The following is a 12,335-nucleotide window of genomic DNA, read 5'->3' as shown; positions in this document are numbered from 1 at the left end:
TATAAATGGACACTCATTTACCATTGAAATCTACTTGTCTGCAGTGTAATTAGGCTCTTGGGGTATGTCCAAGTATTCTGATATTTACTGGTAAATTTCAAGACTGAACAAGTACAAAGTTTCAGACTTATTTCTACCCTTTACTGGAAATATAAAAATTTACCATGTCATATTGATAAATTTTCAGTATAAATATTGTTACAAATAACATATCCGATATCTTATGCCATAGAACTCCACTCCATTATGCTGCTGCCAATTGTAATTACCAGTGCCTGTTTGCCCTTGTGGGTTCTGGAGCAAGTGTCAACGACCTCGACGAAAGGGGTTGTACACCATTGCACTATGCAGCTGCATCAGACACTGATGGAAAGTAAGTATGGTACTATTTAGAAATCTTAATATTCAAACCCCTTAGTAGCATGAAATTTGCCATGCAGGGTTTTTTTTGTTTTTGTTTAATGGGGATATGTTGTTAGAAGGGATTAGTAAAGACTGATAGTCAAGTTACCGTATTTTTCACCCCATAGGACACACTTTTCCCCCTCCAAAAATGAAGGGGAAATGTGTGTGCGTCCTATGGGGCGAATGCAGGCTTTCGCTGAAGCCTGGAGAGCGAGAGGGGTCGGTGCGCACCGACCCCTCTCGCTCTCCAGGCTTCGCGCAGATCTCCGCAAAGCGCGCCCAGACTTGGCGCAGCTCTCCGCAAGGCGCGGGAGCCCTACACTGGGCTCCTGCGGCTTGCGGAGAGTTGCCTGTTCTGGGGTCGGGGGAAGCTTGGGCTTCCCCTGCCCCAGCCCCGCGCCTGGGGGGGAAATAATTCGCCCCCCTTTATTCCCCCCCCCCAAAAAAACTAGATGTGCCTTATGGGACGGTGCGTCCTATAGGGCGAAAAATACGGTACTTTTCACCCACAAATATTGATCTGTTTTGTTTGTGAGTAGCTAAGTCATGGGACGTGGGTGGCGCTGTGGGTTAAACCACAGAGCCTAGGACTTGCCGATCAGAAGGTCGGCGGTTCGAATCCCCACGACGGGGTGAGCTCCCATTGCTCAGTCCCTGCTCCTTCCAACCTAGCAGTTCGAAAGCACGTCAAAGTGCAAGTAGATAAATAGGTACTGCTCCGGCGGGAAGGTAACTGGCGTTTCCGTGCGCTGCTCTGGTTTGCCAGAAGCGGCTTAGTCATGCTGGCCACATGACCCGGAAGCTGTACACCGGCTCCCTCGGCCAATAAAGCGAGATGAGCACCGCAACCCCAGAGTCTGTCACGACTGGACCTAATGGTCAGGGGTCCCTTTACCTTTACCTTTATGCTGTGTATGTGATTTGGACTCTAGAATAGGGTTAAAGATCTCCAGCTGATCAGCTGTCTGTGGTCATTGACTCCTTCCTCCTCCATGCCCATGCCTTCCTGGGGCCTCTTTCCTCTGCCACTGTTTTGAGTCATTTGTCTCCAATCATTTTTGACAGTGCAATGTTGCCCTTTCATAAGGGAGGACTGCTTTCAGTTGGCTTGGTATGGAATTTACTGCTGGGCTTAATATGTATAAATGTTTTGAATTGTAATTGTTTTTAGAATGTTTTAAGCATTTAAAATGTTGTTTTGTTTTTCTTTTAAGCTTGTGTATCTTTTTTCCATTCTGAGCTTTGTGTGAAGGAAGATTGGGCTACAAATTCAATAATTGATGATGATGATGATGATACATTTGTTATATAATGCTTTATAGTGTATTGTTTATGACAAACAACAGTATCTAAATATATTGAATGAGTGAATCATCTGTGTATGGGGAAGAAGACATTGATTAAAGATTAAAATGGCATTTCATTTTGTACAGGTGCCTGGAATATTTATTAAGAAATGATGCAAATCCAGGGATTCGAGACAAGCAAGGATACAATGCAGTTCATTATTCTGCAGCTTATGGTCATCGCTTATGCCTTGAATTGGTGAGATAATTTACTGTGAAGGACATTGACCAGTAAATAAAGATTGTGTGAGAAAGCTTAGGAAGTACATGTAGGTCAGTTTTTTTAAAAGACAAAAAGAGATAATCATGAAAAATAAAATTTATTATCTTATCCTTGAGCATTTACAAAGAAAATCAAAGAGTGAAAAGCTACTTTTAGCTTTCTCTGAAGCCTTAATTATTATTTTATTATCATTTATTAAATTTGTATGCCACCCTATATCTCAAGGTGGTACACAACATTATATATATATATATCACACATAACAAAAACAAAGACAATCCAGTAATCCCCTCTTCCACATTAAAAAGGTGTCAGCAAAAAGCTTGGTTAAAGAGGAACTATTATTTTATTAAGCAAGTTGACGTTATTTTTTTCCTTTTTCTTTGAACTGTAGACCCCAATACCATAATACAATCTGCTTTTGAATATTCCATACATTTTGAAAAGTGATTGCCGTGTGGCATGCTGTTTAAAAAACAGAAGCCCAGAACAAGCATTGTTCTTTGAATCTTGGCCAATATGTAAAGTCCATTTCAAACAAAATCATTTGGATTGTTGCCTTTAACTATACTGAGGATATTATAGATAGTTCCATGCATGATTTGCATACCAAACCTGGGATACGAAGCGTAATACATATCTTCAAAGATATGTACCTATTTGAATTACAATTGCTGTTTTATAAACTTAAATTCCGAACCATGAATTTTCTGAAGAATAGTAAAAAACTTGGAGCTTTGTATTCACATTTTTAGCAACTGTTATCTAAAGTGTGGATTTCATTGCAGATTGCCAGTGAAACACCTCTAGATGTTGTAAGTATAAAGACATTTGCTGTAAAATATTTATTGCAAATATTCAGAATGCTTTATAGCCTAATTTTGTTTGACATTTCACTATTTATACTGGAAATTCAGCAGATACTTAACTAAAAGTTGAATGACTCAGAATAAAACATATGGCTCTTCTAGTTTGTTTTCCACAGGAGCTAATTAGTAACGTTCAGATAGCTTTTATGTTGTCTACTGTGATCCTGGTGATACAAGTAGGCAAGTTAAAGAAACCACAAATTGCTGCTTGTTTCTCATTTAGCTCAGTTTTCGTGATGTAGTTTTCTTGCTTCTTTAATTCAGCTTGATTCCTTAAAGGCTGCATTCACACACCATGCTAAGCCAAACCATAGCATAGCAGCTCCCAGGGAGGATATTGCAGCTACTTTGATCCTCTAGCTTTTAAAATTAATGTGGCACAGCAACTAAGCCAAGATTTGGCTTAGTGTTTTGTCCAAAGCTGGGATCATAATTACCGTATTTTTTGCTCCACAAGATGCACCTGACCATAAGACGCACCTAGTTTTTAGAGGGGGAATGTAAGGGAAAAAATATTCTTTAAAGGGAGCACTGAGCAGAGCCTGTATGCATCCCAGGCTCTGCTCAGCGCTCCCTTTCACGAGCCGCATGCAGCGTGTGTGTGGCGCTTGCAGCCTTTTCCCCGAGGAGGGAGAAAAGCCCCCAAGAGTCGCACACATGCTCCGCGTGGCTCTTTAAAGGGAGTGCGGCTCTTGCGGGCTTTTCCGGGAGGTGGGGGAAGGGACTGAGCGGCTGCCATCTGTTACTTCCCTCACCTCCCGCAAAAGCCACGCGCTCTTTAAAGGGAGCGTGCCTCTTGGGGGCTTTTCTGGGAGGTGGGGGAAGGGACAGAGGGGCTAAGCCAGAAGCTAGAACAGCGAGAGGGAGCGCTGCGCAGCCTGCATTCGCTCCATAAGACGCACAAACATTTCCCCTTTTTAGGAGGGAAAAAGTGTGTCTTATAGAGCGAAAAATACAGTAAGCATTCCCCTTGTAGCAGAGGGTCATCTGATGGTTATAGGCCTTGGTTAGGGAGAAGAGACGTTTATCACAATCCTGGCTTGGGATGACATGCTGAGCCAAACTTTGGCTTAGCTTGCCATCCTTTGGTGACCGAAAAAGCCTGGGGGATCAGGAAAGTGGGTGTCAGCTCCTCATCAGGAGCCAGCATATTCATCATGCAGTTACAGTAAACCATACCCTGTCTTACTGTGACATGTGGACCAGGCCAAGGAACATCCTTCTCATATGCTTCCATTTCTCGCCCAGTCTTTTCCTGGAGGCTTATAACCATTAACTGATCCTTAAAAAACTAAAAAACTTTGCTAACATCAAGTCTTTCTAAAGTGTTTTATAGTATGTCGGGGGGGGGGGGAACGGGACTGAAAAGTTTAAGTGTAAGCTCTTTGTTTTTGTTACAAGAGCCTAACAAGTATGTTTTTATTTTAAAATACAAATTCATCACATTGGTATTTTCCCTCTGTTAACGAATTTAGATTGGGACAACCATGCATTGTTGAAGTATGTATGTCAACTTAAAAATAATTTGACTTTCATCGTGTATATTTTTCTGTTTAGCTAATGGAAACATCTGGAACAGACATGCTGAATGATTCAGACAACAGGGCACCAATTAGTCCATTGCACTTAGCTGTAAGTATTTAGTTCACCAAATATTGATTATTGGCCTTTTAGAAAATAAACATACCTTTGCATTGGGTGATTTAATGTAATTTTGACTTGTGCTTTGAGTTCGTCTATGCATCAATAATTATTTACGCTTGTTAAAACCTGGGCTACGTTTGATAGATATCTTTGTAAAGTGTACATTTTTGTCTCAAATCTGATTCATTTTTATCACTGTAATGTCTCCATCTATCTAAAATTGTACCATTTCTCAGGCCTATCATGGACACCATCAAGCTCTGGAAGTATTAGTGCAGTCTTTGTTGGATCTTGATGTCCGGAACAATAATGGTAGAACGCCATTGGATCTTGCAGCTTTTAAAGGACACGTTGAATGTGTTGATGTACTAATTAATCAGGGGGCATCCATTTTGGTGAAAGACTATGTTGTAAAGAGAACACCAATACATGCTGCAGGTAAGACCTTTAACACTTCATTTTTAAATCATAGCAGAAAAGTAGTAAATAGGGTAGAAATTTCTTTATTTTGTTTAACAAATCCCCCCCCCCCGCTTAATTATTATTATTTTTTAATCAAGTGGTCTTACAAATAGAGAACAGATTATCTAATTCTGTCGTTTCTAAAAAGCAGATAGTTACAAAAATTGCTTTCAATATGTTATATTGTTCTTACTCTGGTTATTTTATTTAGTTTTATTGGACCCTATTTTATGACTAGAGGTGTTAAATCCAGGCCTCCACATCTCTAACTACATTGGCTTGGGAGCTTGTTTCTCCTTCCTTTCTTTGTCCATTTGTTTTTGCAGAGGTTTTGAGTTATCAAAAATATTTAGGCACCAAGAGCAATGAATTGTATGCGGTTATATTTTCTGGTCTCCCTTAAGGTTTGGGCTTTGATGGTAGCCTTGCATGGATAACATGAAGAAGCAGCCCAGCACATAAGATGTGTGTGCTTTCTGGGTGACTTGCGATCCTCAGCCTATTTTTTTATTTAGTTTATTTTTAAAGATTTATACCCAACCCTCTTGATCACATAATCCCCACCCAGGCAAAACAAATCCTATAAATTGCAAGTTACTCCCTTATGTGATGTGAATCTCAGCCATTCCCTCTTACCCTCTCCACTAAAGCCTAAGGTCTTTAGTTAATCCAGATTTGTCAGCCAAAATTTGCATTATTTCACCCTTAGGATAAATGGAATGTGGTTGCATCACTGGCAAAAATGTATTTTATGCTTTAATGCAGTAATACCTTCTGACAGTCTTAAAACAAAAATTATAATTTTTCAAATTTGATGTTTAATGATTTTAATGTTTTATTTGTTAATATTTTACAGCTACAAATGGTCATTCGGAATGTCTGCGGTTATTGATAGGAAATGCAGAACCACAGAATGCTGTTGACATCCAAGACGGAAATGGACAGTATGTCTCAAATTGCATTTTTCTCTTAAAATGAGCTTGCTAGTGCTGGGCTGACAGTGCTGGGCTGACATGAGCATGAAATCAAAATAGCATTTTAAAAAATCCTTTAGGACCATGTGATTTTTAAAAAGAAATATACTCATATTTGCCTGATATTTATTTGCTTTGAACACATACAGTAAATATTTCAGTAGACTATGAACCAAATAATGAGGTTTTCTTTAATGCCTAAATTGCTTTTTGGTCTTTTCAGACTTTTTTTTACTAGGCTTTCATGGACCCATTTGCATAGTGAAATAATGACTTAGCATGAATGCACCAGGACCTGAGAGGAGATTTCACCATTTGCTCCTCTTCTGGCCCTGCTGCCGTTGCTCTGCTCTGAGCTAAGCCAATGCGGTTTGGCTTAGTGTTTCATCCGAACTCAGGCTCATGGGTTGTCTCACTCCAGACAAACTCGAAGCTATAACCAAAGTTTGTTCTTGGATTTCTAGTTCATGGTTTGCCTGGAGGAAACAGATTCAGATAAAGAATGTAAATAAATATATTTGATCATTTTCATAATAATTTATTATTCCCAGTGGCCATGTTTTCTTCTGGATAATGTTTATTTTCAAATTAAGATATGCAGTATTGAACAATTACCTCCAGCTGGCCTTTTATGAAACTCAGTGCTGAATTATTGCAGAGCATTCATTATTTAAAAACCCATGAAATAGTTTATTACCAGGCAGATTTTGGTAGAAATCATTCTGCAAATAAAATAAAGAACAAAGGGCTAAGGCATTGCATACATTTTTCAGGTTGTGGCTTGCAGACAGTTAGGAGGCAACAACAGTGAAAGGTGCATCACAACTGTATTTTGACCTGGCATCTCTATCCTACTCTCTTTAACAGGGGTCAGCAACCTTTTTCAGCCGTGGGCTGTCCACCGTCCTTCAGACCATGTGGTGGACCGGACTATATTTTGAAAAAAATAAAAATAAATTCCTATTCCCCACAAATAACCCAGAGATGCATTTTAAATAAAAGCACACATTCTACTCATGTAAAAACACGCTGATTCCTGGACGGTCTGTGGCCAGATTGAGAATGTGATTGGGCCGCATCCGCCCCCCGGGCCTTAGGTTACCTGCCCCTGCTCTTTAATATATGGTATGCTCCTTTTAAGAAGATTTGTCTCTGTCTCCATTCAGATGTGCAGCAGCCCTTCCAGTCTATGGACTGAGTCAAACTAGGATTTGCTAATGTTTCTGTTTACAGTTGCCTAGCTTGCCACGTGAGCAGGTTTGTGAGCTTGTTAACATAGAATGTATGGGGGTTTTTTTGTTTCTCTTCCAGGACTCCTCTGATGTTGTCTGTTCTCAATGGGCACACAGATTGTGTCTATTCATTGCTTAATAAAGGAGCAAATGTAGATGCCAAAGATAAATGGGGAAGAACAGCATTGCACAGAGGGGTAAGTGTGTCATTCATTGTCCCCTGCCTCACCTTTTGCTTCAATAGGTAGCATCGCTGAAGTTTCCCTAGAGAAGCATTTCTTTAGATATAGACTGAATTAGTTATGCTTAGAGGTCTTGCTGAGCTCAGCGCAAAAACCAAGTCATGACTAAAGAGTCATTGATTTCAATGGAAACTAAGTTCAAGTAACTTAGTCTGGATCCAGAACGCTTTATTTATATGTTATATATCCCCCCCCCCCTTTTAATAGCAAACTGTTACAAAGTGGCTTACAATTTAAATGCTGTAGCATTAACAATACAGAAACAAATCCTGTTTGGAAAGTGTCCTAAGACATGCAAAATCAGCTCTCAATAGCTTTTGAAGCCTACATTCTTAGCAGGCTCCATCTGCCTTTTTGTACACAAATGTCCATTTATCGATGTGAAAACAGACTGGGCTGATATGGTAGTGAAGCAATGGATGGATCACATAACTGAGGAGACCATTGATTTCTTCTTCTTCTTCTTCTTCTTTGTGACTATATACACGTTGACACATTATATGCTTTCTGTGTTACATTTTTCCAGGCAGTTACAGGACACGAGGAGTGTGTAGAAGCTCTGCTTCAACATGGTGCAAAGTCCATACTACGAGATTGCAGAGGACGAACACCTATACATTTGTCAGCTGCATGTGGACATATTGGGGTGTTAGGAGCACTCTTGCAGTCAGCAGCATCTGGAGATACAGTACCTGCCCTTGCAGACAATCATGGATATACATCATTGCACTGGGCCTGTTACAATGGTAAATAAGACATGATCATTTCTTAAGAATAAATATTCTAGGGGAAGGCGAAAACTTGGCTGGTGTAGAATCACATGACTCGTACAAGCCGCCTTGCACTTCCAATCTCCTTTGCCATTCTCAGATCAGACAGTGCTAACTAATAAAATCCTAAAATGCACCAGGAGAACTAGAGAAGGATTTTGGGCAGAGGCAACATATTATCTTATGCTCCATACTGTGAAGATTTACACATGCAAAAATACCTTAGGAAGTTTGTAGCTGATTGGTCCCAGAACATGTGACTAATTAGAAGTGTCATGTGTCAGGATGTCTCTGTAGGAAGCAACCAATTGCCAGGCCACAGAATGGGTCATGGATAGCAAATAAACAGATACAGGAAAGGATAAATAAGTGTCGGAGTCCACATGCACAAAAGACACACCCTATTCAATATTTCTGCCAATCCTTCCTCACCCTCTGTTGGTTTCACCTCATTTCTATTATAGTAGCTGTGTGACAGCATCGTAACCATGAAAAAATGGTACCTATGGCTACATTTACCTGATAGTCAGGCGTGTTCCAAAATAAACATCAGTTTCCAACATGTGACACATAAGAAATAAACTATACATTCTATTTATCCTTTCATAATAAAGTATAATAATACTTTCATAATAAAGACCTCTGATTTGTATTATTTTTCATTTGCTATCTGGCATTTAAACCATTTTAGGTCATGACAGCTGTGTCGAACTTCTTTTGGAGCAGGAAGTTTTCCAGAAAATGGAAGGAAATGCTTTCAGCCCATTGCATTGTGCTGTGTAAGCAACTTCTACATGGATTTCATTATATCTTTTTAACAAACTGCAGCTTTTCTGGAAGTAATTCCCTTTTAAATTTCTGATAGGATTAATGATAACGAGGGCGCTGCTGAAATGCTAATTGATACACTGGGTTCTAGCATTGTAAATTCGACAGACGGAAAAGCCAGGTAAGGTCTGAAGCACATTTACTAAAAAGAATGTTCTGCATTTTCAGTTCTGCTTAATAGGTAGCCAGAGTTGTTGCTTTATGTGTTCTCTGACTGTTATCCCAGTAAGGGAGGTGGGGCATGAATATAATGAAGTATTTTGGTAGAAAGCATGGCTGGTTAGAACCCTGGAAAGCAGCATGCCAACTACAACATTTTGTCGCAGGTTTCATGTGTTTAATCTAGATTAAGGCCCCATCTGCACTACGCATTTTAAATAGTACCATACTTTAAACAATCATGGCTTCCCCCAAAGGATTCTGGGAACTGTGGTTTGTTCAGGGTGCCAAGAGTTGTTAAGAGACCCCTATTCCCCTCAAACCTACCCATTCTTAAGCAAATCAGCCCTGAGTGCTCACTGGAAGGACAGATCGTGAAGCTGAGGCTCCAATACTTTGGCCACCTCACGAGAAGAGAAGACTCCCTGGAAAAGACCCTGATGTTGGGAAAGATGGAGGGCACAAGGAGAAGGGGACGACAGAGGAGGAGATGGTTGGATAGTGTTCTCTAAGCCAGTGTTCCCCAACCTTGGGCCTCCAGCTGTTTTTGGACTACAATTCCCATCATCCTTGACCACTGGTCTTGCTAGCGAGGGATGATGGGAGTTGTAGTCCAAAAACAGTTGGAGGCCCAAGGTTGGGGAACACTGCTCTAAACTACCAGCATGAGTTTGACCAAGCTGCGGGAGGCAGTGGAAGACAGAAGTGCCTGGTGTACTCTGGTCCATGGGGTTACAAAGAGTCGGACACGACTAAACGACTAAACAAATTCCCCTCATGGAGCTACAGTTCCCAGAGTTCCCTGGGAAATGGAATTGGTTGTTAAACCAATCTGTAGTTCTATGAGAGGAACAGGGGGCTCTTAACAGTTCTTAGGATTCTTTGGTATGATGCTGCTTTAAATATATAGTTCAGATGGGCCTTAGTCTAGATCTGTGTGTTCTAATTTAAAACAGCTGATGTTTTAATATCTTTAAAAGCTTAGTATTTTACAATGGTAGGTTAACTATTATATATGTTCTAGCTAGATTTAATACTTGACTTAGAATTTCAAGCTGACTGGACTATTCCCTTCCCTATGCATTGCAGTGATATCTATAATTTATAATACGTTCAGTAAACAAAGAAATAAAGCTGTGTGATCCTACATATAACTATCTGGAAATCCTTCATTAAACTTATATAGGATTGCGCTTTCTTTACGCAATAAACCAAAACTCTTTAAAAAACAATTTATGATATGAAAAGAAGCTTTGGATATTTTGGGCTGGGATCTGGGTTTGGACCTCTTTTGTAATATCTGCAGTGCTTTTCCCAACCCCACTCTTTCTATATCTCCTGCCCCTTGTTATTCCATGAAAAGGACAAGAGGGGAAATGAAATGTATATAGTTGACTCTAAAGTGCCGAGATAATTCAAATTCACAAATCATAATCTTCTAAAGCAGTTTTTCCCCACAACTGCTAGACGGGTTATGTTTTTAAGTAGAATCGTGCATATGATACTAGTTGTTAGCCTGCTTTTTATCTACAAAGTGCGCTCTTTTTCTTCTCCCCAGAACTCCTCTCCATGCAGCAGCTTTTACAGACCATGTAGAGTGCTTACAGCTTTTGCTCAGCCATAATGCACAAGTAAACTCTGTAGATTCTTCTGGGAAGACCCCTCTGATGATGGCTGCAGAAAACGGACAAACAAATACAGTTGGTAAAAAGAGAACTCTTGTGTATTTTCTCTTTCATTACTAATAACTATTAATTGCGTGGGAAGTCCCCTCCCCCATGTGAAATAAAGACACTGGACACATTATTTAAGGTTAATGGGCATAAAAAGGCCACAACTTTATTGATTACAGAATTGAAAGGTATTGGCCTTAGGCATTGGCTCCTATCGACTACCCGGCATGGAGACCGGGAAGGGTTATCCACAAGCCATGGGAGTCCTGTTGAAGTACGCCAACTGGGATCCCACGGGTGTCACCGCTCAGGGGCGTGCCGGAGGCCCTTACCTCCCTAGGTTTCGGACAAGGCAACGCCCCCCGGAGTCCTCTACCGGACTACCCTTTCCTTGGGGGAAGGTGATGGCGCTTCCTTCCCCCCCATTCATTTGCATAACAATTAACCCCTGCCAATGCCTAACCGCCAATACCGCGGAAGTTGTGACGTTTGCTACGAGGTAGGCGAAAAAACCAAAAGGCTGAAAGTGCGCCAAATTGGAAAAATTCCTACCAGGCCCCTTGCGGCGACCAACCAGAGTCCATAGCAAGCTCATAGCTAGCTAAGCCTAAGGGTGGGTGGGATGGGAAAACCACTCAGCTGGAAAGGGGAAAGAGGGCGGTCCCCGGGCGTGCCTGGCCTTAAGTAGGCTAGGCCACGCCTCCCCAGCCCGCCGATTGACGGGCTGGGTCGAAGGCACGCCCGGGGATTCCTTGGATCTCGCGGGGGCAAAAGGCCAGCCCCCGCATATGTGGGAGGGGGTAGCCCGCAACCCCCTCTCCTCCCAAGCTATACTAACGTAAAAAGCCTGCATTAGAACTGCATAGGCCATTTTAAAAAGCAGATTTGCAGATTTCAGATTGATCAACCAAGCAACTTTCTTTGGTTAATATTTTTATTAATCAACAGAATTGGATTCAAAAGAACACGCATCCTCTTAACAACCACAGTAGTTTCATAATTTCATTCACAGGATAAGCCACAGTGTAAGTCAGGCTACCTGTCGAGTGACTTAAGAGGATAGAAAAGCATAGGATGATGAAACATGGGGCAGTAGGGAAATTTGCACACACAAACCAAAAAATGTTACCAACGGTTACTTGAGTGGCGGGAGAGACTATTGCATTCAAATCATGCTTGAGGGATTCCCAAAGGCATCTGGTTGGCAACTTTGTGAAACAGATCACTCAACTTGAAAGGCTTTTGATCTGATACAGCAAGCATGCTCTTATGTTCTTAATCATGTCAGGCCTATTTACACTTCCGAGTTGGGAACAATCTCTGCTGATGAGATAACAGTAAAAAAAAGTTGTACACTATAAAGCTTCTGCCTATAAATGCATCTTTTCAATTAATGTAACACTTTACTTCTTTCAGAGGTGTTGGTTAGCAGCGCTAAAGCCGATCTGACCTTGCAAGATAAGTGTAAAAACACAGCACTGCATTTGGCTTGCAGCAAGGTATGTATC

At 40.9% G+C, this 12,335-nt stretch overlaps 1 protein-coding gene across 2 annotated transcripts in view; it reads left to right on the top strand.

Annotated features, from left to right (window-relative positions):
- The window catches only part of ANKRD28 (ankyrin repeat domain 28), an 86,701-nt gene that overhangs the window by 69,301 nt on the left and 5,065 nt on the right, over nucleotides 1-12,335 (top strand). For both annotated transcript variants that reach the window (XM_028751589.2, XM_028751588.2), the window contains exons 14-25: nucleotides 233-373; nucleotides 1,839-1,950; nucleotides 2,763-2,789; nucleotides 4,401-4,475; nucleotides 4,724-4,925; nucleotides 5,806-5,893; nucleotides 7,235-7,352; nucleotides 7,924-8,143; nucleotides 8,859-8,946; nucleotides 9,033-9,116; nucleotides 10,713-10,858; nucleotides 12,244-12,326. In XM_028751589.2, the coding sequence (XP_028607422.2) occupies nucleotides 233-373; nucleotides 1,839-1,950; nucleotides 2,763-2,789; nucleotides 4,401-4,475; nucleotides 4,724-4,925; nucleotides 5,806-5,893; nucleotides 7,235-7,352; nucleotides 7,924-8,143; nucleotides 8,859-8,946; nucleotides 9,033-9,116; nucleotides 10,713-10,858; nucleotides 12,244-12,326 (1,384 nt within the window). The remainder of the gene's footprint in view (nucleotides 1-232; nucleotides 374-1,838; nucleotides 1,951-2,762; nucleotides 2,790-4,400; nucleotides 4,476-4,723; nucleotides 4,926-5,805; nucleotides 5,894-7,234; nucleotides 7,353-7,923; nucleotides 8,144-8,858; nucleotides 8,947-9,032; nucleotides 9,117-10,712; nucleotides 10,859-12,243; nucleotides 12,327-12,335) is intronic.

The sequence above is a fragment of the Podarcis muralis genome, chromosome 12, assembly GCF_964188315.1.
Source record: "Podarcis muralis chromosome 12, rPodMur119.hap1.1, whole genome shotgun sequence".
NCBI lineage: Eukaryota > Metazoa > Chordata > Lepidosauria > Squamata > Lacertidae > Podarcis > Podarcis muralis.
The sequence above is the reverse complement of the archived record's forward strand: the minus strand, read 5'-3'. Positions and strand labels throughout refer to the sequence as shown.